The 22,720-nt window shown below is 52.4% G+C and overlaps 6 protein-coding genes across 6 annotated transcripts; 2 read left to right on the top strand and 4 right to left on the bottom strand.

Annotated features, from left to right (window-relative positions):
• Positions 1–455: 455 nt before the first annotated feature.
• EsH8_II_001128 (fructose-2,6-bisphosphatase) lies at positions 456–1,993 on the bottom strand (the record flags this gene model as incomplete). The annotated part of the gene is made up of 4 exons (XM_083264426.1): positions 456–974; positions 1,023–1,136; positions 1,192–1,781; positions 1,888–1,993. 4 exons carry the CDS (start codon positions 1,991–1,993, stop codon positions 456–458), a joined length of 1,329 nt encoding a protein of 442 aa, XP_083121748.1.
• A 3,381-nt stretch (positions 1,994–5,374) lies between these two features.
• On the bottom strand, positions 5,375–6,797 carry EsH8_II_001129 (aspartic peptidase domain-containing protein; the record flags this gene model as incomplete). Its single annotated transcript, XM_083264427.1, has 2 exons — positions 5,375–5,866; positions 5,916–6,797. 2 exons carry the CDS (start codon positions 6,795–6,797, stop codon positions 5,375–5,377), a joined length of 1,374 nt encoding a protein of 457 aa, XP_083121749.1.
• A 1,947-nt stretch (positions 6,798–8,744) lies between these two features.
• On the top strand, positions 8,745–9,689 carry EsH8_II_001130 (uncharacterized protein; the record flags this gene model as incomplete). The annotated part of the gene is made up of 1 exon (XM_083264428.1): positions 8,745–9,689. The coding sequence occupies one exon, from the start codon at positions 8,745–8,747 to the stop codon at positions 9,687–9,689; it is 945 nt and encodes a 314-aa protein (XP_083121750.1).
• A 3,988-nt stretch (positions 9,690–13,677) lies between these two features.
• EsH8_II_001131 (uncharacterized protein) lies at positions 13,678–14,145 on the bottom strand (the record flags this gene model as incomplete). The annotated part of the gene is made up of 1 exon (XM_083264429.1): positions 13,678–14,145. One exon carries the CDS (start codon positions 14,143–14,145, stop codon positions 13,678–13,680), a length of 468 nt encoding a protein of 155 aa, XP_083121751.1.
• A 592-nt stretch (positions 14,146–14,737) lies between these two features.
• On the top strand, positions 14,738–16,883 carry EsH8_II_001132 (uncharacterized protein; the record flags this gene model as incomplete). The annotated part of the gene is made up of 4 exons (XM_083264430.1): positions 14,738–15,174; positions 15,229–15,476; positions 15,528–15,763; positions 15,822–16,883. The coding sequence occupies 4 exons, from the start codon at positions 14,738–14,740 to the stop codon at positions 16,881–16,883; spliced, it is 1,983 nt and encodes a 660-aa protein (XP_083121752.1).
• Positions 16,884–18,380: 1,497 nt separating this feature from the next.
• On the bottom strand, positions 18,381–18,734 carry EsH8_II_001133 (uncharacterized protein; the record flags this gene model as incomplete). The annotated part of the gene is made up of 1 exon (XM_083264431.1): positions 18,381–18,734. One exon carries the CDS (start codon positions 18,732–18,734, stop codon positions 18,381–18,383), a length of 354 nt encoding a protein of 117 aa, XP_083121753.1.
• Between the last annotated feature and the right edge of the window lie 3,986 nt (positions 18,735–22,720).

The raw sequence follows: 22,720 nt of genomic DNA on the forward strand, positions 1-22,720 counted from the left end.
AGTAATGTAAAATCGGACCAAGGTCAAAACAGTCCCACAGGCCTCTGGCCTCTGGGGGCGTGAAGCCCGCTTCGAGAGAAGCCGAGACAGTGCCTGTGGTTCCTAGGTTGATGAATGATCCAAAAGCTAGTTTGTAGTTCCATCGAGAATAATTGTCGAGCACGCCCGCCTTAATATGCCACTCCCTCGGCGTTTTGCCGCCGTAGTCCCTGTGTTTGTCTTTTTCGTTTTCTGTCGTCCCCGAACGCCGTACTCAACCAGGATGAATATGCCGAGATGTGGAGTGAAAACATTATCGTCGTCAAGAGAAAGGAAATCCTTCATGCGGTCCCGATCGATCTCGAATTGGGGGTTCGTCCGCCATATGACCGAAACGCCACGCCCGCATTTTCTCATGTTCCTGTTCCACCATTTAGCAAACGTCCTTGTTTGAGGTCACCAGTCAGTTCAGTTTTTCACATACACTCTGCTGTAGGGTTCTCGTGCTTGGCCGTGGAGCCCTTGCCGCGCCAGGTGCTGACCGCTGGGATGTTAGCCTCATAGCGCACCTCTTCGGTTCCGTAAGCCCGTGGGGTGAGCTTGATGAGGGTGTGGAGAGGAACATTCATCCAGGGGCTGTCGGCCTGGCTCTTGTTCATGAAGTAGGCGTAAATGCAGCGCAACACGGCCTGGTGAGTAACAATGAGGATATCCTCGCTGCGCTCGAGCTCCATGATGATGGGCTCCAGACGGATGACAACGTCGCGATATGACTCACCGCCGCGGTAGCGGTAGTTGTACTTGTCGTCATCACGGGCGGCAAAGTCCTCCGGGAAACGGTCCTTGATCTCCTGGTACGTAAGACCGTCACAGACACCCGAATCAAGCTCGTCGAGCGCTTTCCACTGCAACTGGTTATAGTCCGAGGGCAAAAAGCGGGCGGTGGCAATGGTGCGCTTGAGTGTCGAAGTCCAGACAGTGAGAGGGCGGTCATCCTGTGGATCATTAGTAAAATAAGCTGCAAAACAACTTTGGCTACTTACACCGACTGATTTCCGGACAAGCTCAGGGAGTTTTCTGGCGTACTGCTCACCGCGGGGAGAGAGTATAGTGTCGCCGCCAATACGGCCGTCCAGGTTGTACATCGACTCTCCGTGCTGGTCCCCGTTAGCAAGACATTCAGTCGGGAGAAAACATGATAATACTACGTACTCTCGACAGCCAGATGGAACGAGGTCGAATGTGGAGGTTCATGAGATAGTAGACAACACGACTTTGGAGGTAGTCCTGAATACGGTTGATGATGACTTGCTTGCCGACGTCCATGATCTTGAGATAGGTGTACTCGTTCTCATCACCGTCCTCGTCAAGTGTCTTGTACACCTTCTCGTAGTTGCGAATGCGGTTGCGGAAGTCGAGCGCAGCCTCATCGGGATCTTGACCTTGATAATCGGGCGAGGTTGCCTTGACGTCACGAATGTTGCCCATGATGAGATCCTCGTTGTCGCACTTGCTCTCCACAAACAGGACCTCGATGCCCTCTTTCGTGCAAATATCGAGAACCCATTTGCGACGCTCCTTAGTGGAGTTAGTGGCATCTAGGATGCCAATGACGCCGCCCTGGCGGAACCAGGCCAGCATGTCCTCGATGGCCTTTTCGGCAGCGGCGCGGCGTCTGCGCTCACCTTCAGGGTTGTGGAAGTCAAAGAAGTCAGCCGAGGGATGCGCATCCTCCTGGCGGCGGTAGCTGCCAACGTTAAACGTCTTGGCCTTGACAGAGAGCCATCCCAGATACCGTTGCGCTGGGTGGGCGGGTTAGCACTGCAAATCGGACATTGAACGGTGGGGTCCTAGCCAGAGCAGCAGGGTATCCGCATTGGGCTCTGAATATGGGTTGTGTTTATTCACCTTTCTGAGCGATGAAGCTCTTGCCCCGAGCGGGCAGACCGACCATGACGACGCATATCTTGGTGTCCTCCACCTGAACACCCATGCCGTTAGCTTTGGCTGGCATCTTGAAGGTTGTGGTGGTTGTTGAGTTTGTGTCTGGGTGAGAAATGCTATGATGAGACAGAAGAGAAGAGGCGACAAATAGTTGTATTCATGAAGAGAAAGTCAATTGGGTGGTGTGGAGGGCGACGAGGTCGTGGTGCCAGACAGCTCGCGTGATGCTTCCAGCAGTGGCAGTAGCTCTACGCCCCAAAAAAGGCGGGACCCCCCCGGTGTGAGTTTCGGGGCGGGTGCGGTGACTTGGAGCCGGGGTGGAGGCGGCACTGCCTGCCGGGTGACTGGTAGGAAAAGGGTCGGTCTAGGAAGCTTTGTGAGGGCAGCCACTGGCAGGGGTTGAAGGAAATGGGCAACGGCAGGTCTTAAAAGGTTCGGCGAAGGCTTCCGTTTGCATAAGTAGGTGTGTGTGAAGAAACACACGTGTCTGTGGCAGCACTGGTCCAGAGGGATGATGTAGTGAGGAGAGAGTGATCTGATGTTATGTGATATGAGTGTGAGTGTGAGGGGGAACAGCGTAATGAGTGGGTGAGTGGGTGAGCGGCGTGCACGAGTATGAGAGAGAGTGAGAGGAATTGCGAGAAGGATACGTAAAAGGTATGTAACAGGGGAAATGGGCGCCGAGAAGATGTCCCGAGGATCAAGGCAGACAGCTACCGGTAGATGTCAAGTTGCCGCCAGCAATGAGCAATGGGCAATGGGAAGGGCCGAGTTCAGGTGGGCTGAATAAGATCAAGAGCAGCAACAGAGAGCAAGAGCAACAGCAACAGTAAGAGCGAGCGACTAGCTCATCTCATCCCTAAGGTCAGTTGGGCAACTCAGCTCAGGGTCTTGAGGCCACTAGACGATGGACTCATGAGACTTATCCGCGCCGGCTATTATTATCGCGGTCTGCTTGCATAAGGCCCCATTGCACTCGGGAATCCCAGGAGCAACAGTCGCACTGGAACACCACTGGTGATGCCATTGGCATTGACGATTGGCCCATTCCTAGACACATCTGCCTCGGTGCATGGGACGGATCGTAGACGCACAAAGTCATTTTGTCACTCTCGACGTCCCGTCCGTCCGTCCGTAACACAACCACCAAGCAATGCAGACAGCTCATTAGTGGTGCATGCAGGGCATGGCATTGCGTGGAATGGCAGAGGCCGCCATCTCTCGGCTTCTTGTCCGTGGTCTGCCGCCCCTCCATGACCCCATCCCACCTCCAATCCCCATCCAGTGCCCCTCATTTCGCATGTCCTTGTGCCCGCCTTTCCCCGGCCCCTGGTCGGGCCTAGCCCAGCCAGAGGTTCTGCTAGCCAGCAGCGGGATGCAGAAGATGCAGAAAGAAGAAGTCCAGGTCCAGGTCCAGCGCCGCGGCCATGCCACCCCCGCATCGACGGGACATCTCGCATCCCTCTCAGCAGTTTGCCAGTCAGCTTTCTTTGGCGCCCACCCAAAAAAGCCTGCCTCTCTCACCGAGCACAACCGAGGTGGGGATCAGGCGACGCCGAGTACAGCATTTGACTTGCCAGCCGCAGCCGACTCGTCATAACAAGACGCCGGAATTGGTACACTACCTTTTCCGATGACGACGCAAACAAACCAAAAGAACCCAAAAAGAAGAACCGAAGAATCCTTTGGCCTGAACAGTGAAACAAACAAAAAAACAAAATTCCCGGCACAGAAGGACAGCATCGTTCCCTGGCGCATAAACGTTCTGCCACCCGAACGTATTTGCCATTCGCTTTTTTGTTCCCCATCCAACAGTCCATCTTCTGCCCGGTCTTTTCCGGCTCCCAACATGCAAAATCGGCAATTTTGCCATCGTCTACCCAGCAATATCTTTCAAGCCCGCACCGTATCATCCCCATTGACCGCAAAAACGGAAGACGGCTCAATCCGTATCTCCAACTGCCCCTGAACTCTCATGGCTCAATTGACAAGGCCAACGGCCGCTAGCAGCTGACCCCCACGGAAGTTGGCAGGGGAAAAGGTCATCTGGTAAAGTCTCCTGACTTCAAACATGGAATTCACCGCTGCACTTGCTGGTAAATTCTCATGACAGTCAGGGGCCTTTCCTCTCATCCCACAGCCCAAGTCCGAACCAGCAGGTCCAGCCGTCTGGAACCCGGATCCAACAAATCGGCACGATTGCCAGATCGTATCAACAGTCCAGGGTGCCACTGACCATACCCCCCTGCGTGATTATTCACACCGCCTGGAACGACAAAACCCGGGCTGATTGGGGCAAAAGGGGGAGTCACTTGACGATGCCACGATGCTGTTGCTGCGAGCCAAGTGGCTGCTGCAAAGCACACATTGGGCTGCGCTGCAAACTGCCAAACGCACAAATGACAGACAAGTAAAAAAATCAAGACTCTTGATAAGGAAGCGGAAAAACACACAACCCAAAACAAAAAAACAGAGAGAAAAAGGCTAGTCCATCCGTACCTTGCTGAAGCTCCAGGTGTGTTGCCGCCGAGGCTGTCGCTTCCCGTCCTCCAAAGGAGCACCTGCCGGAATTACTCCGATGCCCATGATGACTGCTTAAGATTGGGAACTGGGCTCCTTTCGCTGGGAATGGCTTCGGCTGATTCAAGTTCAAGCCGAAAGGAATTTTCCCTTTTTTTCTTCTTTTGTTCTGAGGTGCTGCCGAGCACCGGAGGATGTCGGGGGTGAGGTGAGGATCGGTGCAGCGACTGCCGAATAACCGCAGCACACCGGGGCAATTTGAGGCGATCGTGACCGCAAAGAGACGATGCTGAAGGACTGAAGCAAGGGGTATGGATTGTCGAACAAAGAGGTGTAACTGTCCCTTGAAGAATCAGGGTGCTGCAGTAAGGTGAGTAGAGCGTGATTGAGGGTTGCAACAGTCTTGGCTCACGAACTGTGAATAAAGTGGCAGAAATCAGTGAGATGGCAGTGAGGTCACAGCCGTTATCGATAAGCCCTTTCCCTTGCGATAAGCCCGCCACCCCACTCCGATAAGTCCCGACCCGAGCAAGAGTTTCAGTGCTGTCCACTGCGGGAACACCATCTTGGCGCTAAAACTGCCGCTGCCTCTAAAAGCACTTCATTTGGTTTGTCAAAGGGTGAGCCCTGCAAGGCCCACACAGTTCAGATCAAAGACAGTTTGTCAACCCGATTTAAGCTCGAGAGGGAAATACGAGCAGATGGCATAGCATACATTGGACTAAACTCTGTCTAATACTCAGGAACTATCTCTGGCAAAAGCACGTTCGTTCCTAGTAGTCCTGTTTGGTCCTTGAATGATTCCCAGCAAATCAGTCCTACACACTGCTCACCCGTGGACACAACATCTTGACCACGTAATCACACCATTTTCAACCCTGCCAGCCCGAGAACAAGCCTCTGTACTGTGTGGCATCGACCAACCAAGCTCCTACTCTTCAGGGAGCTGAGGGGTCGGGCCATATGTCTCGCGGCCGTAGAAACGAATCTGGCCAGCGCCAACATCAAAGTAGGCTTCGACATTGTGCAGAAAGACGGAACCGAGAACATAAGGACCAATGCCACCGGTGCTGATGCCAACCTGGCAGTATCCCGTAAGCTCGTCCTTGTGATTGCGATACATAAGGTCTACGGGGTTGATCCAGAAGCTCGCACCCTCGATGATTACGGCAATCTTTGGAGCGATAGCATCACAAGGGGCAAAGTAGCCGCCGTACTGGAACAAGTAGATGGCGTTGGGGGAGAAAGATCTGGCGATGGCTTCGGCGATAGGTGGAGGCAAGTACATAAGGGTCGTTCCAGTATCGACGATGTATGGATACTTCCTCGTGTCTACCGTTGACCCCCAGCGGATGCCATCGACGAGGACGGTGTAGTACGAGTACTGCCAGCTTCCCTCTGGTCGCTCCGGATTGATGGTCGTCTTGGACCTGTCAGCTGGTCCAGATAAAGGCAAAGGTACTCAAACTTACGATGATGAGGTCGGTGTAAGCTGTTGGGCCAACGACCGACACGCCAGTGCGGCCACCCCACGCAATGACGCCAGAGGAATTGCGAACCAGAGACACACTGAAGGAATCTGCAGATAGACCCTGCTGTACCATGCTGGTGAAGAAGGGCGAGTACGGGACCTGGAAAGCAGGGCGGTTCTCGTCGACGTCGCCCGTGAAGGCACTGGTGATAGAGGGATAGGCCAGACCAAGGATGCCGTTGGTAAAGTTGTTTCCATGCCAATATGTCAGATTGGCGAGACCGACCTGCTGTTGTCTAACAGTAATGCCGGCAACCTCGATGTCGCTGTAGCCCATGGGGCCTGACACCTTCTCTCCCGAGCCGTAGCCCAAGGAGAAGTGGATATCTTCGATGGCACCGTATCTGAACCCGTCTATCTTATCCGGACCGAAACCACAGGCTTCCTGAGAGTAGACAGCGGTGCCCATCATGTTTGTGCAGGTGAAGTTGGAGCCGGCAGCCCAGGTGTCACTGCTGCCAGTGTCGAAGAGCATGTTGATGGGTTTGCCATCCCAGATGACCTCGACGGCATACTGAGTGCCATAAGGGGATAGGGCTGTGATGTTCTGATAGTTGGACGAGATACCAAGGGGCTGAACAGCGCCTAAGGCGGTGGCAGCGTTATGTCCAACGAGCTTGCCGCGGAAGGGCTTGAGGGTCTGAACTCGGCCAGAGACCTCGTCAGGGGCAGCATCGCGGAAAGCCTTGATGCGTTGGAAGGTGACACCCTTGAGAGGACTCTTGATTTCCACACCGACGCGACGTCTGTCCTTGGCTAGGGCAGCGTTGGCGAACAGCAAGCCAACTCCCAGGAGGGAGGAAACAATGTCAGTAGCCTTCATGGCGTGGAATCGAAGGAGATGATGGAAAGAGTGTTGTAGAAGCGAATGATGGACTGAACAAGAGAGTGGACGAAATGTTGGAGTCGCAGCTTTAAGAAACAGCTGAAGATGGCAGAAAGATGTCAGACAGTGATGAACGGGACTGGAGTTGGGAAAAGGGGGGAGATGAAGAACCGAAGAAGGGGCGACGTTTGTTTGAGACGCATGGTGCCGCTGGCAGGAAGGCGCGGCAGATTGCTGCTCCGCCGAGGCCTGGCAAGGCGTGGTATGTTACTTCCTTCCCAATAACTTGCAAACCCAGCAATTTACGTGCTGGTGAGCTTGGAAGGAGCTGAAAGAGAAGAAGTTGCCGTCTTGGAAGACGATCGGGAGGGGAAGCAGCTGCCGCTTGCCTCGTTTGTCCGGGTCGTCGCTCCCGGCAGGATACACCTATTCGGCAGCAGAGTACTTGCCTCTGGACTCGACAAGAGCATATCTCTGCTGCTCCCCAAGGTAGTGCGAGTTGGGAACGGCACGTCAACCATGAAAGTATTGGTTATCCGCTTCCCCAATGGGGATTCTCTAGCCGCCTGACTTCAACCCTCATAAATACTCATCAGAAGCCCACGAGTGTTGGAGCAAACTTGATCAGATTCTCGGTTGCTGGAGCTGACAATGACCATATTATTGGCACCGACCGTCACGGTGGTTCTGCATCCAAGGCCATACTCACGCCTTGGCGTTCCAATCTCTATTAGAAACGACAATTGGAGTCATCAAACCCTGGCCGGTTCTTTACTTTGAGTCTCTGCTTGCTTTAATTACCCCCTTAACGGACACCTGCAGCAGCCGTCCCACGTGTCATTTCAGGTACGGGTAACACTAGCCAGCCAGCCAGCCGTCTGAGAGTCGGTCAAGGCATCGGGGCAAACACTGCAAAAACCCCCAGGTTCGCCGAGAGTGCCCCCTTAGATAGGATGCTTCGCCATTACATTTGTCGACTACATGGATGACTATCGAAAGCACGAGGTGAACTGCGGGTCTTATCGAACATTAGATGATCGATTAGTTTATTCTTTCTAAAGTTAGGTACTGTCACGAAGATATAATAGAGCCCCAGTATATATGCACCCCGGGATCTGCACCACCCCTCCCTGCGAGATCCGTTTGTCTCTCCCTGCAAAATGCGGCATGGCCTGTCCTCAGCATGGGTACCCCATTCTGTGCACCCTTACTTGATCTTGACGGCCCGTTGCTGCCGCCACCAACGGCACTTCAGATCGGCCAACTGAACTGATACGAGGATCAATGGTAGATAGGGAACTTCCATAATACCATGCTGGGATATCGCTGGATGCTTCGGCTAGCACACTGTGTTGCTGCCTACACGGTTCGCAACGAACAAATCAATTGACAGGTCTTAACAGGGGCTCATGTTCCTACTCTGTGCGGTTTCAGCGAAGAAATCAGTTCCGCATTACTACTGTCACCGAAAAGCTGTTATGGTCACCTCTGAACTTTGACCCGAATCTATATCCAGCCAAGCCCCGTCAGGACTCGGAGCCGCTATCCCGCCGCCGGTCCGCCGGCCTCCAATGTTCACGCGTCGCTCCGAACTGCTAAACCCCCTCCGGTCAAATCTCACCAGCAAATGTCGGCCAAGACCTCAACACAAATCCTCCAGGATTTGTTGGAGACACCGGAGCCCCGTGCACCAGGGATTGAAGCCGAGGCAATTTCCCAAAAGGATAAGCCTGCTAACCTTAATACGATGACGACGAGACCCTAGAATAGAGCTAGAAATGCAGCGTCTGACGGTACCAATTACTTGTCCTTCCCGTTGGGCCCACCGCCTTATATCTTAACCTCTCGCCCTCCATCACTCCACAGGAATTGACTGTGACACTCTAAAATACCATCAAATAATTCCGCATTAAAGTTGTTTGTCGATAGATCCTATAAGACATCATGGCATCGAACCAACCAGCTGGCTCTGCCGGACCCCTGCCGGTCATGAAAAAACTCTCCCCAGCCACGTTCCTCTACGAGCCCCCATCCGCAGTCCCGGACCCGAACTCCCCCAAGTTGATATTGATCTTCTGCTGGTGGTCGGCTCAGGATTCCCACATCGCCAAGTACACCTCACGGTACATGGCCCTCTACCCCTCGGCAAGCATTCTCCTCGTCAAGTGCCCTTTCATGCACACCTTTTCCTCGCGCATCTCCAAGCGCGACATTGAGCCCGCCGTCCCCATAATCCGCACCTTGGCCGACTCCACCCCGAGCTCAGAGACGCGGCCCCGGCTCCTCCTCCACGTCTTCTCCAACGGCGGCGCCACCAACTTCGCCAAGTTCCTCGAGATGTACGCCGACGCCGGCCGCGCCGGCCGCCTGGGGCTGCCGCCGCATATCACCCTCTACGACTCCTGCCCGGGCGGCTTCCACTGGATGCGCACCTACCGCGCTTTCGCGTCATCGATGCCATGGGTGCTCGCGCCCGTCGCGCACGTGATCATCGGCTGTTTCTGGCTGACGCACGTCCCGTTCGGGCGGAATGGCTTCTTTGGAAGGATGTGGGGGGCTCTGCGGCAAAAGGCGCTGCTGGAGACCGAGAGACGGCGGGCGTACTTTTACAGCAAAGAGGACGAAATGATTCACTGGACAGACGTCGAGAAGCATGCGGAGGAGTCCCAGGAGGTCGGGTTCAAGGTGCGCAGGGAGATGTTCGATGGGGGTAAGCATGTTGCGCATGCGAGGTTGGACCCCGAGAGGTACTGGGGCGTGGTTCGCGAGATGTGGGATGAGGACTCTAGGAAAGAGGTTGAGCCATCACCAGAGGCTGCTCCGGAGCCCACGGAGCCTGCACAGGCGCCGCGGAAGGTTGCGCCGAAGCCGCCTCCGACCATTCAGTGAGCAGGCCGGGTGGCCATTTTGAGTTTCTTTTCATAGGGTTTTGCTTTAGTTTGATGATACCTTTCCTTGACTGTATCTTGGACCGAGAATTATTACAAGTAAATGGCGTTGAACCTGTCTGAATCTTGTGCTATCGAAACTGTCCGTATCACATGTCCACAAATGTCCTAATCATCCATTTCTATGAATTGACTGGGGTATACCATATGACTATTCTGGGTGCTGAATAGGTTCTAGGAGTATCATATATGATAGCGGCATATGCTCATATATCTCTATGCAGGCGGGCTAAAAACCGCGGGAAACCTAGAACGGAAAAGCCAACTAGTTTTACCAGAAAGCATTTTGTGAGGAACCAACGCCCCTCACCTATCTACCACAGGGCCAGCAGATACCTCAGACCAATACACAACAATACTCATACGTCGGAAAGGGCATGCTACTGATAGCAATGTTGCACCTTCCGTAATCCCCTTTCAGCATGTACAGCCTACAACCCTGAGCCCAGCCAATACATTGGTGACGAACGGCTAATCGACCTTCTCCTTCCAAGAAAAATACTGGTATGGAATGTAAATCGCAGCAATTGCTGCTAGAAACGCTCCCAATCCGAAAGCAGACGAAGGATCCGACTTCAGTGCCATGTAAATGCCCACAATTGCACCAATTATTACAGTTACAATAAGAAGGAGAAACAAGAATTGGTCCCAATTGAAACACTCATTAATCCGTATACCCCAACCGACGGTTGGCCTTCCATAGACTCCGGGGTTGCGTTGCAGCGGATACCGAAGTTTCTTCGGAAACGTGGTGACCCAGTACTTGTCGCTATGTTTGATACCAGGCCGCGTCAGGTGCCAAAGTGGGATGGAGGCAAACTCGACGTCGAGCATTGGTACCGGTTCATACAAGTAGTTTCCCGCGCTCACTTCGGAGGGCGGAGGGAGTTCCGCGCGTTTGAAGCTGCTTGGAACGATGGTTTCGCCAACTGGAACGAGTTGGAACTTTCCACAAGTTAGCGCTCGGATTCTTCACGGATTTCAGGGCAAGCAAAGGATAATAATTACCCGAACGAAATCGCCGGAATCCATCTTGAAAAAGCTGATTTCGGACAGAAGTCTGAAAAATCGGAATAACCATTCCAAACAGCTAGGGATATTCTTCTCCAGAAAAGTTGATGCGTTGTTTAGTGTTGTAGAGACTGACAAGGGAAGTAGGAAGGATATCTTCCAGGTCGATCCCTCCTGTATCATCTGATAACTCTCCAGGATCTTTTGGAAAAGGTATTGGTCATTCTCAAAGGCACTGCAATCAATATGAACCAGTACTGGAAGGCTCTTCTGGTTAACACACAACAGTAGGTACTGTAGACTTGTGTGCTCGTCATGTTGTGAACTCTCTTCATCCGAACACGACGTTGGAGACGGCGGCGTCGAGGATCTCGTCCTAGAAGAAGAGGATGAGAGGTCAGAACTCTCGCGAGAAGAGCCAGAATTGCTTCTTTCGGACCGGATATATGCCGAGGGAGGGGGCGAGAGGCCGCTCAGAACATCTGTTGTGGAGTCTTGGGCGGCGATAATCGTAGCCAACCCATCCGTGGCGAGCCGTTGCCGAAACCGCTCTAATCCTCCCGGACTTAGCTCTTTAACATCTAGAAACATATCATCGCCGCAAGCCTGTCAGGTTGATCAGTCCCAGGCTCCCAGAAAGTATGACGACGGAAAGTAGTAGCCACTTACACAAATGTACCTGACTCTTTGATAGCCAGGTTCTGGTGGAGACCACAGATCGAAAAGCCAAGCAAACAATTTGTTTCCCCTATGCACCACGCTGGACCATCTATGCGGCTTCGGATGTTCCAAACACTGCGTCTCTTTAACTCCCTTATAGATCGGATTTTGCTGCACTTGATCCGGAGCCTTGCTTGATGACGCCTCTGCGATCTCGGTTGTTTGTGTGTCATAAAGGGCGGCGCATTTGATGTCGGCGGCAGCCTCGACGGCGGCTCTAATAGCAGCAGCCGGCTTATGAATCTCGGCCTGTGGGAAGAGTTCGTCGTACGCCGGCGGCGGGACTAATTTGTAGTATGTGTCCCTGAATGGCATGAGATCCCACCACTTGCCCCATTTTTGTCTTGGAGCCTCTTCGTCCGCTAAGCCCGCCTGTAGCCCAAAAATGTTGGGCATAAGTGATGGAATTTGAGGTAGATTGGGGAAGTGCATTGTCATCGCCTGCTTGAACTGCTGGATTTGGGCAGAGAACTGGTCTCTTACAACCAAAGCTACATTAGCGGTGGACGACGTAAGCACTGATTGCATTTCGCCCTGATCTTGTCGAAGAAGTTTCTGTCTATCTGGGCGAGGCGTAAATGATTGACTGGTATGCCGGCGCCGCATATCGAGCCAAGAATCATCCTCCTGTTCGTCGTCATCATAGTCTCCAGATGAGTATCCAGGACATTCGCTGTTATCTGCAGACTCTGACTCACTAGACACACCCAATGGGTCCCATAGCGATCTCAGCGAGGTAGCACTGATGGCTCTACTATGTAACGAACCGCCGCTTTGAGACTGAATGTGACGCTCGTAGCGACGGATGTACTTAATAACCTTATATGACCGAGCAACGTCAGCCGGGCGAAGTCCCGACAGGCTTCTGATTGTAGGGTTGGCGCCAGCCTGTATAAGCCTGCATACAATCGATTCGTTATCATTCAGTGCTGCTAGGTGCATGGGAGTGAAGCCGCCTCTATCTCGCAAGTCTGGGTTGGCACCACGGGCCAAGAGTCCAGAAACAAATCGGTGATATCCTAGGGCACAGCCCATGTGCAGCATCGTTTGCCCTGTAGACCTTCTCAGATCAAGCCGTGACATCCTCGAGTTGTCGTCGAGGTCGATCAACTCCAATAATTTCAAGAGTTGTGATTCTGTGCTCATTGTAAAGGTGTTCCCGCCAAATCCGGTACTATCCGAAGGGCCAGACGCTTCCAAGCTCGAATCTCCCTGTTCGATAGTTTGTTGAGCCAAGATATGGGTGTGGTGATCTGGTAATATTGGCGTCCTAGGCAGAGTAGATATTTGAGGTGTACTAGGTAAGTGTATTGCCATATCCTGCTGGGACTGCAGGGGTTGGGCAGATAACTGGTCTGTCACGGCTGGAGCTATAGCGGTGGTAGGAGACGTAATCCCTGGTTCTATTTCACCCCGACCTCGTTGGAGAAGGTTCTGTCCGTTTGGACGAGGCGTGAATGTATGACTGGTAGACTGGCGATGCATATTGAGCCAGGAATCCTCTGCTTGTGCGTTATCATCGCAGTCCCCAGACGAGTACTTGGGGTTCTCCTTGCTGCCAAATGCCGAAAAAGATATTCCAGAATCTGCTGGCAACGAGCTTGATGCTTTTTGATCCTGAGTGGGTTCGTCATCTTGAGGCAGAATGCCAATATTTGAACTTCTCCATATTGCAGTCTCGTCGATCTCCGAATCGTTCCTCTTCATGATGTTAAACGAATTGATAGAAGAATGTGTCTTCTCAACATTGTGCCTGCGAAGATATAACTCGAATCCGCCATCGTCCTTAAAATCAGAGTCATTGTATGTTATTTTGATTCCTGAGGGCTCGCGTTCCGGGTGTAAGCTAATATCCCAATGACTTCCAGGCATAAGCTTGACCATGTATGGCGGTTTAAGCCCCGACGACTGGGCTTCGATATCGACATTGAGGACTCGTTCTAGTTGCCGATTTGGATCACCGTGTATGCGGTCGTTTATAAAGTGGCATGCTGTGATTGCGAAGATAAAACTCGGGCCCGACATGCTAACTATTGTCCGGATGTTGGATTGACCAGGCCAGGTCAAGGGTAGTTGTTGTTCCTTGGAAACAAAGCCATTGTAATCATCCCTGATTTGTGACAGTTCGTGCCCAAGAAAGGACAATATTTCATTTTTAATAGCAGGCTCCAGGAGAATCGATCTAGGGCACGGTTCGATTAGTTAGCATATGATGATACCTGTGAGAAGCGGGAAATGTACTTCTGGTGATTCTGTAGGCCTGTTGAGATGGTCTGAATACATCGCGCTATGTCTTGTGTAAAATTTTCGATATCATTGCTCTGGAGAGGCCACTTCAAAGCTCGAATCTCCAGCGAGCCCATGTACTTGCGAGTGCTAGCAGGGCGGAGTTCAGCATCAAGTTGTTCAAGTCGCGACACGGCTGCCTTGACAGCACCAAGAAGCTGCTGCGACACCTCGAGTTTGGCGCCATCAGGACTTCTGAGGACTTGCAAGGCGCTGTCTGCAGTTGTTTTGAGGTTAATGATTTCCGCTACAACCTGCGCAATATCATTACTCGCGTTTTGGACGCCGCTCGAGTAGTCGAGGCATATTGACTCAATCTTCGTAGATAGTTCGATGATTGCAATAATGTTGGTCGCAACACCTAGCCCTTCTAACGCCATGGGCGAAGATCCGAACGCTGTCGGTCGTTGAAATCAACAGTGGGTCAAGGGGATTGAACTGATGTTGCGAGGGAAAGGTTGTGCCGTTCGTCAGGCGGCAACAAGGCTGTAGAGCTGGCCTACACTCGCCTGCAGGAAGCCCGTCTTGGAAAGGTGGCAACTGCGGTAGAGAGCTTCTGGACTCTATGGCTGTAAATTTCTAATGAAGTGCATATGCCTGGCGTACACTTTATCACTCGCGGGGTAGACCGCCCCTGAAGGAGTGCAGGTAAGTGGAATATGAGGCTGGCGACTGCTAGCTCATTGGGTAATTCAATCCTCCGTACGAGGCTGTGCTATGCTGTCTCACTTTCACTCTAGTTTTACTGGTAGACGGCACCGTTCCATTGGATCTGGCAGTTGGATTTATGCATGTGGGAAGCCTGCAGAAGTGCTTGCTGCCTGGGGTACTATAAGAAGTTCCTGCACCCAGCAACACAGCCTGCTTACCTCCCAAAACCATTTGTCTACCCACCTCCACTTATCTAGCAGAATCGTATCTTCTCAACTAAAGCTGAGCCAAGACCACAAAGGCCATCTCGCGACCGACATAATGGCGGAAGTATTCGGCGTCGTTGTCAGCGCCTTCACGGTGGCTGAAATGGCAGGCAAGTTCGGCGCCAGCATCGTCAAGCTGAAAAAGCTGTGGGACGAGGTCCAGGACGTCCCGAACGAGATCAACCAGCTCGTCCGACAGCTCGAACTGCTCAGACCGGTTCTTTCAGAGATGGAGGCCGAGTTTGTCCACCCACGACACAAGGTCTATCATGACAGCGCGGCAAACCTTAGCATGGAGTACTGCCAGCAAGCCGTGGGCGAGCTGGATGCGTTGGCAGAGGATCTGCAAACCCGGATTACCACGGCGAAGAGGTTCAAGAGGAACATCACAAAGCTGAAGGTTTCCTTTAAAAAGGACTTGATTCGCAGTTTCCAGGAGAGAATTCAGTTTGCTTTGCAGCTTCTCTCACTTTCACAGCAAACATATATAATGTTAGTACGAACTGCTGTTAATAACTTTGTGAACATTGGCTCAACATTCTCTAGCGCCGTTATCAAGTCTCGCCCATTAGACCCCCCGGGCAAGTGTAGCCACCAAGGCTTAGTTCAGCAAACCGAACTCGTTTCCACCGGTCAATCCGAGACGATAACAGAAAAACCACGCAATCAGCATTATGTGACTCCTGCTGATAGTCGTGAACGTAAGATAAAACCACTTTCGTGGCACAAAGCCTCTTTTTTCGGTAGTTTTGCCTATCAAACGGTCCCGCACCCCAAGTGCTCCAATATTGAGGGTGAGCTATCGAGCAATTCCTTGACTTGAGAACTTCAATAACCCTACGTAGTCCATCAAGCACGCGTCCAACTCCCATGGTGGATATCGGAGAGAGTATTTGATCTTCAGGCATATAGAGCGTGTACAGGCTGGAAAATTTCCCTCGGACCTTGGATTACACGTCCCCTCGGTGCTCCAATATTTGAATATGTTGATAGAAATATGTGGTCTGAAACTGCTAGAGCTTTGGAGCAGAATGAGGCTTCGTTGCTAGATCGCGATCCCCAGGGCAACACGTTGTTACATGTATGACATATTCCACTCCACAACTTTGACTTACAGGCCAACTAACTCCTGTTTCCAGCGAGCAGCATATTGGGGTCAACTGGATACTATGAAAAAGTTGATAAATATGGGCTTGAGCCTGGACGGCACGAACCACTTTGGCCTAGCCCCTTTGGATTACCTATGCCTAGCTGACCAGGGCTCAGGATCTGTGTTGGATATACTACAGCATTTAATCGATGCTGGAGATCTTGACGATCATATTGAGGAACTATTCTCCCTTGGGAATACCAATATGCGATCTAGTCTTGCCATGTATACTTGGAACTTCCCGGGGGTCCTTGAAATTGTGGTTAGAAGAGGACAGGTGCCATACTATCAACTTGAACCGGAAGTACGCTTTGGTTGCTTACACTGGTATTACATCGATCCCAAAATTCTTCTCGACGACATACGCCGCGGCTGTGATTTATATCCTGTGGTATTCAGGGCAGTTCTTAGCAGGTCTGGAGACAGCTCCCTCAATACCTTTGCTATGAGTTACTTTCGAAACGTACCCGATCTCCACAAAGATAGGCACACATTGTTATACCGCTGTCGTATCGAGGAAACAGAATGGCAAAATTCCTGGCGAGAACTTGCTCGGCGGATCTTTAGGGTCATCTCATCAAAAGAGCTCAACGAGGAGAAACGCAGGAAACATTGGAGGGTTGACTTGACGCCTCTTTTTGCAGGTCTGGTAGCCATGGAACTGAGATTGAGGTGGTGCCAGCACAAGCGACGCCATGAACAGTTTTATTTATCCCGGGTATTGTTTATGTGGCTTGAGGACGTTCAGTCTTCAGGTGTAGACCTAGCCGAATATGGCAGATGTGAGCTGGAACAATATACTAGAAATGACTCGCTACGGCTTCGGCGATGGTTTGGGGGGGAGCATTTGGGCGAAGAAAGGTTTTCGTTGCCAGACCTCCGGTTGACCTCTTTCACATACGGCCCTCAACCACAAGACTGGAAGCTTATCTGGGATCTTGAGGCAGAAGAGTATGCAGGCGAATTCTGGGAGCACATCGAGAATCCGCCTCTGCATGTCCCGGGAGAATGGGTGGACGACGACGACGACGACGACGACGACTACTGGTGAAAGATATATCCCGCTGTATACATAAGTTTAATGCCAGGAAGAAGAGCACATAAACGAGGCCACATCCATGTGGGATGTAGAGACAAATTTGAAGATTAAGGTTATTGCTGGCTAATGCCGGCCTCATCAGAGCTTCGTGAAAGAAGCAAGTGCGGTATTACAGGTGGCTTGTTTCAGCCAACCGCTGATCAATCGTATGGCTGAGATGGAACCAATCAAAATGTTCAGTCAGTAACAATGTGGAATAGCTAGACGAGTCGTTAAGCCTTATAATGAAGCAGGAAGTACAATTGTTCATCCGTGACAACTGGCTGAATCGAGTTTATGCTAGAGCATAGCTTCTCCAGACTCCATTAACTAGCTCATAAATCTCCTACAGGGCCTGGTTCATTTAAGAAGTCCGCTATGGGGAGAGAAAGAAAAAAAGAGTAGGAAAGGAAAAGAAAAAGTCATAATTCCCCCTCCTGGTCTTACTTTAGGCTTTGGCCAGGTTGTATCTCGGGCAGCAAAGCCCACGGGGAACTTCGTCCGTCACGGCCCTGGCCACCAGTTGGCGAAAGCAAGTCAAAGAACCGCCTTGTACTGAAGTTTCTACTTGATGCGAGAGTCAACGAGAAACCCACCTCTTGCGAGCATTAGACTTTCTTTAGCTCAGCCATAGCCAATTGGCCAAGGCCGACCAAGGGCGCCGCCAACAGCCTAGAACCCTCATGTTTTTATCCCTTCTCGAATGAGAGACATGAAACGAATACGTTTGACGCGAAAGCATGCTCGTTCTATAGTAGTTGAAGATTGGAGTGGCCACCTCATTGGCGGAATTACGGCAAATATGTTGTGGATAGCAGTTGAAGTCCAGAGCTACCCCACACGTGCAGCTGTCAAAGAGATCAAGGGCAAGCCTGACGACATGAGGACTCCGATGCGGCAGCAAGATCTTCGGCCCTGTTCATGTATAATACGGAGCTCTTGTGACCCAATGTATCAAGCAGACTTTTTATTTTATTCGATTACGTCCGTCCAATATCGTTCACATGAGCCAATACATGAGTCCTCAATGTCTCCGTCGACATCGAGATGTGTCGTGGATCACCCGCATGCCAAGAACGCCGGATCCCCTCACTAAGAGCTCCTCCCGATCACCCGCGCCACCAACGTAGACTAGGCGGGGGGCCCGTCTCCCCTCGCCCCCCAGACAATATGCGGAGAGTCCGCGCCGTCATCCCCATTCTTCCTGATCGAAAATCAACCCCGTCCTTCCGCGGGGGAAAAAATACCGTGTCCTTCCTACAGCAGTCGTCCTGTCTAGCTGCCCCAATTTGATACCCGATGCCAAAATGCATAACCGCCCAATTCTGTCCCTATTCCAAATTATAGTAAAGGGGGTCCTCCGGAACACCAAACGCCTCGCCGGGAGTAGAGCATAATCTTCCAATTCGAATCGTGTTTACCCCTTTGGTCATAAGCCATTAGATCGTTTCCCGTCGCCGCCTCCGGGTATCATGTCCGCGCCTTCTTCTTCTTCCTCCCCTCCCCCTCGTCCCTCCCGCTGCTCCTCTTGCTCGACCCCTGCGCGGGCAATGACGCCGACGGCTGCTGGTACTGCTGATACTGTTGATACTGTTGATACTCCTGCTCATCGAAATCCATGCCCGCGACGCCTTCGTCCTCGCCGACGCAGGCGTCGCACTCCTGGTCGAAGGCGTGCGTCTCGATGTCGACGCCACGGCGGCACGAGCCAAAGCTGCCGGCGTTCTTGGCCTCGAGGCACGAGAGCTGCTGCGAGAGTTCCTCCCAGGTCAGGGACTCGTTGCAGCGGGTGCAGGCGCCCGCGAAGAGGACGAGGCGGCACATGGCTCGTAGATTAAAGAAGTCGAACGGGGCGGTTCGTAAGATGGAAAGGGAAAAAGGTGAAGCAAGCCTCGGAATCCGGAATATCGGATGCTAAATCGCGGCAATGGGGGCAGCGTTGAAGATCGAGGGAGGGATGGCGACGGTGCAGTCACGACACGGTAGGTTGAGTGCGAGCCGTATGCGTGTTGTCGGCGCTTTTCCCTAGCAGGCGGCACCTCGATATTCGAGAACAAGAAAAGGTGCCACAATGCGTGGTGTGTGGGTGAGAGAAGGAAGAGAACAAAACAAGAAGGAATTCGAGAAAGCGGACGCCCTCGAAATATGTGCAGCCACAAAGCTTTACAAGTGATCGACACGGGGGAGGACCTAGCACATTTCACCCACGAGACAGCAAGGGGGGTACGACTAGATTAAGAGAGAGAGAGACAGAGAGTTGGGGGGGAGAAAGACTATCCGTGACGATCAGATGAGCAGCGTCAGCCCGCTTGAATAGAAAGAGAAAAAGAAACAGAAAAAAGAAACAAAAAAGGGGAAGCAGGGCCAGCGACTGAGCAACAGCGAGGGATGGGGAGCCAGAGGCGCCTTTTGCACATGCAGCTAGCAAACCGTCTATGCAGTAGCCAGATGCAGATGCAGCCCGCGCCCATCCATCCCCCCCTCCAAGCCCTGTGCCGCTTCAAAGTGCTCCAATTCTCAACGTTCACGCGGCCCGCGGCTCTGTGCCGGTTGTGTCTTGTTTATGTGGAGTGAGAGAGAGAGGGTGCGACGAACCAACACTGAGGGGAATTGGCACTTTGACGGACATGTTGACACTTCAAGACACCCAAGACCCTGCTCCGGAACAGTACCGGTAAGAGCCGCCGCGCGCCTTGGTCTATTGGGGCCAAAGGTTTTGGACAATTCTAGGCTTGTCAAGATAAGGTGATTTCGACCGAGATGGCTTTGAGACACGGATGGCTCTTTTCGACTTAGTGTACGAATCCGGCGTCGTCTTCCCAGACTCTCGCTGCCATTTAACGGAATAAAAAGAAACGAAAAGAAAAGGAAAAACAAGCACGACCAAAACAAGCTTTGGGATGGGATTGCCTTAGGGCGATCAAGAGGTCGGGGCAGGAGGAACAGAGAGAGAGAGAGAGAGCATGGATCATGGGGCGGGCGATGCACCATTGCGTTTCTGGATAGCTCCCGCCCGGGGTGAAAGCTCCCTCGCAAACGGCAGAGGGTCGACCAGTTCTCACCAAAACTTCCCGCATGCCGCCCTGCCCCATCCATCCCTTTCGTCTGCTGCCCTTGTCCAGGTCCCCGAGATCTTTGTCTCGCGGGGAATTCCAGCTTGGCCCCAATTTGGGGACCGTAAGCCGGGCATGCCTCGACCTCGACATTTTTTTGCTATAATTATCTATATTTACACAGCTCTCATGCAACATCATTCCCCCTCATGACCTTTGGTGATGCTGCAATGTAACCCTGGATCGGCACATGCAGTCAGATAAGGCGGACATATCACGCAAGCAAGAATACGCACGGCAATGAGAGCAGAACGCAAAAAAAAAGCCAGCAGCCCTCGCCGCGCCCCGAACGTGCCAGAGCCGGTTCACTCGCTCAAACTGTCCCCTACCGTGTAGACCCCGGTCTTTCTCGCTCTCTTTCTTTCTTCAGTCGAACCCGTCGTCTCTCGGGGACCTCGCTTCCGGCCGTGTCTCTCTTCTCGTCTCTCGATTTGGGTTGGCGGCGCTCCCCAGCCGTTGCGGCCTGTGGCGTGGGGACGCCCCCCCCATCTCAGGTTTACAATTCCGTACTCTGTCTCTGGTGCGTGCGTGTGCGTGTGGTGTGTATGTGTGTGTGCTGGCAAGCTCCTAGCACCTCACGGCTAACACCTGGCCAAAGCGGAGGGCCCCAGTTCATCACTTCTCTGACCAACCCCCAACCTTAAATTTACTACCGCGCAGACAGGGCAGGCAGGCAGACTGACGACCATCCATGGGGGGAGTGGAGGATGGAGGGGCGTAAGAGCACTGCCGCGGCGTCCATGCATGTGTCACTATCGACAATGTCTCGGAAGGCATCGCCACCTGGGTGGGGGATGTCCCCTTTGCCGGTCTCCTTGCCCTCTGCATATCCGTTCAGTCTTTTTCTTGGTTTTTATTTCTTATCGAGTGAAGATAGATATCCTTGGGGGCTGGGGGAGGAGAACGGACAAGACTCTGCGGAGGGCGCAGACTTTTTGTTGGTTATCCTGCACGCGCACAGGCAACCTTAACCTGCAGACGTCGTACTATGTGTAGCCCGGGGAGGAAGGCCTTCATAGCCGTGGTCCAGATTTTCGAGCCGTGGGCAGACCGGAGATGGGTTCCGCGGGGGGCACAGACTCTTTTGGCATCTTTCCCTTTCTCTTGCACAATGTGTATCCCGTCGACGGCACCGACACAAAACGATAACAGCTTCTGCCGCTGCCGTGCTGCAGGCCCAAGGGCAAAAAAGTTCGACAGAGATAGAGGTAGGATTGCAGGAAAAGCAAATCTCAAGCCTGATGTTTTGGATTTTTGCAAAACACGATAAGCGAGATGTCTGTTCGATGAACAACCACTCTTCCGCCCCCCCCCCCTTCTCAACACCCGGCCTCTCTTCGCATCGACTCTTCTTCCATCGACTGCCGGGGGTGATGGAGACGGCCCTGTCTCTCCCCTCCCTCTCAACAGACAAAGATCTTCTCCCCCGCGGCGTTCATCGGGCCTCGGTCTGGAACATGATGAAGTGGCCCGCCGCATCTACCCCACCCCCCACATCCGCTTCGCCCTTCTCGTTTCTTTCTTTCTTTTCTTTCCTTTCTTTCATTCTCTCGCTTGCAACATGGCAAAACCCGCTCGAGGGCGTGGCCAATGGGGGCCAGAGACATAAATGCGTGAAGCTTTGGAGAAAAAAAAATTGGGGGTTTAAGATTTTGGCTTCTCTGGAAAGGGAACCGAACATGGGAACAGAGCGGCCGGCGTGTGCTGCTGCTGCTGCTGCTGCTGCCGCTGCCGGGGGGCGGATCCGCGACCCCCAGTTGAAATAGGCAATGTCCGTGGTGCCACGTGCAAGATCGACGCTGGGATCCCCCAGGGTGACGTGACGGGGCCGGAAGAAAAAAAAAAAGGAAAAAAGATTCCAATGTAACTATACCAATGCAAAAAAAGGGCGACAAGAGAGGAACTGATACCCTCTCTCACGTGAAAAGTGAAGAAGTTCATGTCGATTTTTCCCCAAAAAAGGAAACCGAAAAGAATTGGGGTAAATTTCAAGGTCTTTGTCGATAGCAAACCGTCGATATCCCTTGGCAAAATGTGTGTCTCAGGCTGACAAGAATTTGAATGCCGTCAACCATCACTTGACGTCTCGGATACTCACCGAAGAACCTAAAGTGATGACGATATGTTCCATGGCAAATCATTCCACTGTATGCTGGGCCATTATTTATTTGCCTTGGATGTAATGCAGCGCGTAATATCACGAGAATCAATTCGGTTGGAAATTACTATTATACACAATGCGCTTTTTCTTTTTCTTTTCCCCTACCGTCGTCCACCCATGACCGCCATGCCCACCAGCAAGTAAAATAAAATTTGGGAATCATGTGCATCAACTTTGCATCAAGGAAAGAGAAGCGGCCAGGTATCACATCCGCAAAAAGATCGGGGATGAGAAGTGGACTATACGAGAGAACCCTTGGGAAACGCAAGCAAGCTTTGTTCGAGGCAGCAGTGACCACGGAACCCGTGGAGAGTTTCAGTCGAGACAGTTCAGTTGAGGCGATAGCCATGGCCGAGAAAGTCGCGGCTTTTCCCAGGCTGCATACCCAAGAGGAGACTTGCATCATGACCAGCAGGCAGTGTCTTGGAACTTTATCATGGCCACCCACAAAGATTCCACGGGGTGAAGAATGCCATTGGCGTCAGGGCCAGGAACGTCCAAGTCCAAGTCCAGCCGAGCAGAGTTTCAGCCGTCAC

The sequence above is a fragment of the Colletotrichum jinshuiense genome, chromosome 2, assembly GCF_051148585.1.
Source record: "Colletotrichum jinshuiense chromosome 2, complete sequence".
Lineage (NCBI taxonomy): Eukaryota > Fungi > Ascomycota > Sordariomycetes > Glomerellales > Glomerellaceae > Colletotrichum > Colletotrichum jinshuiense.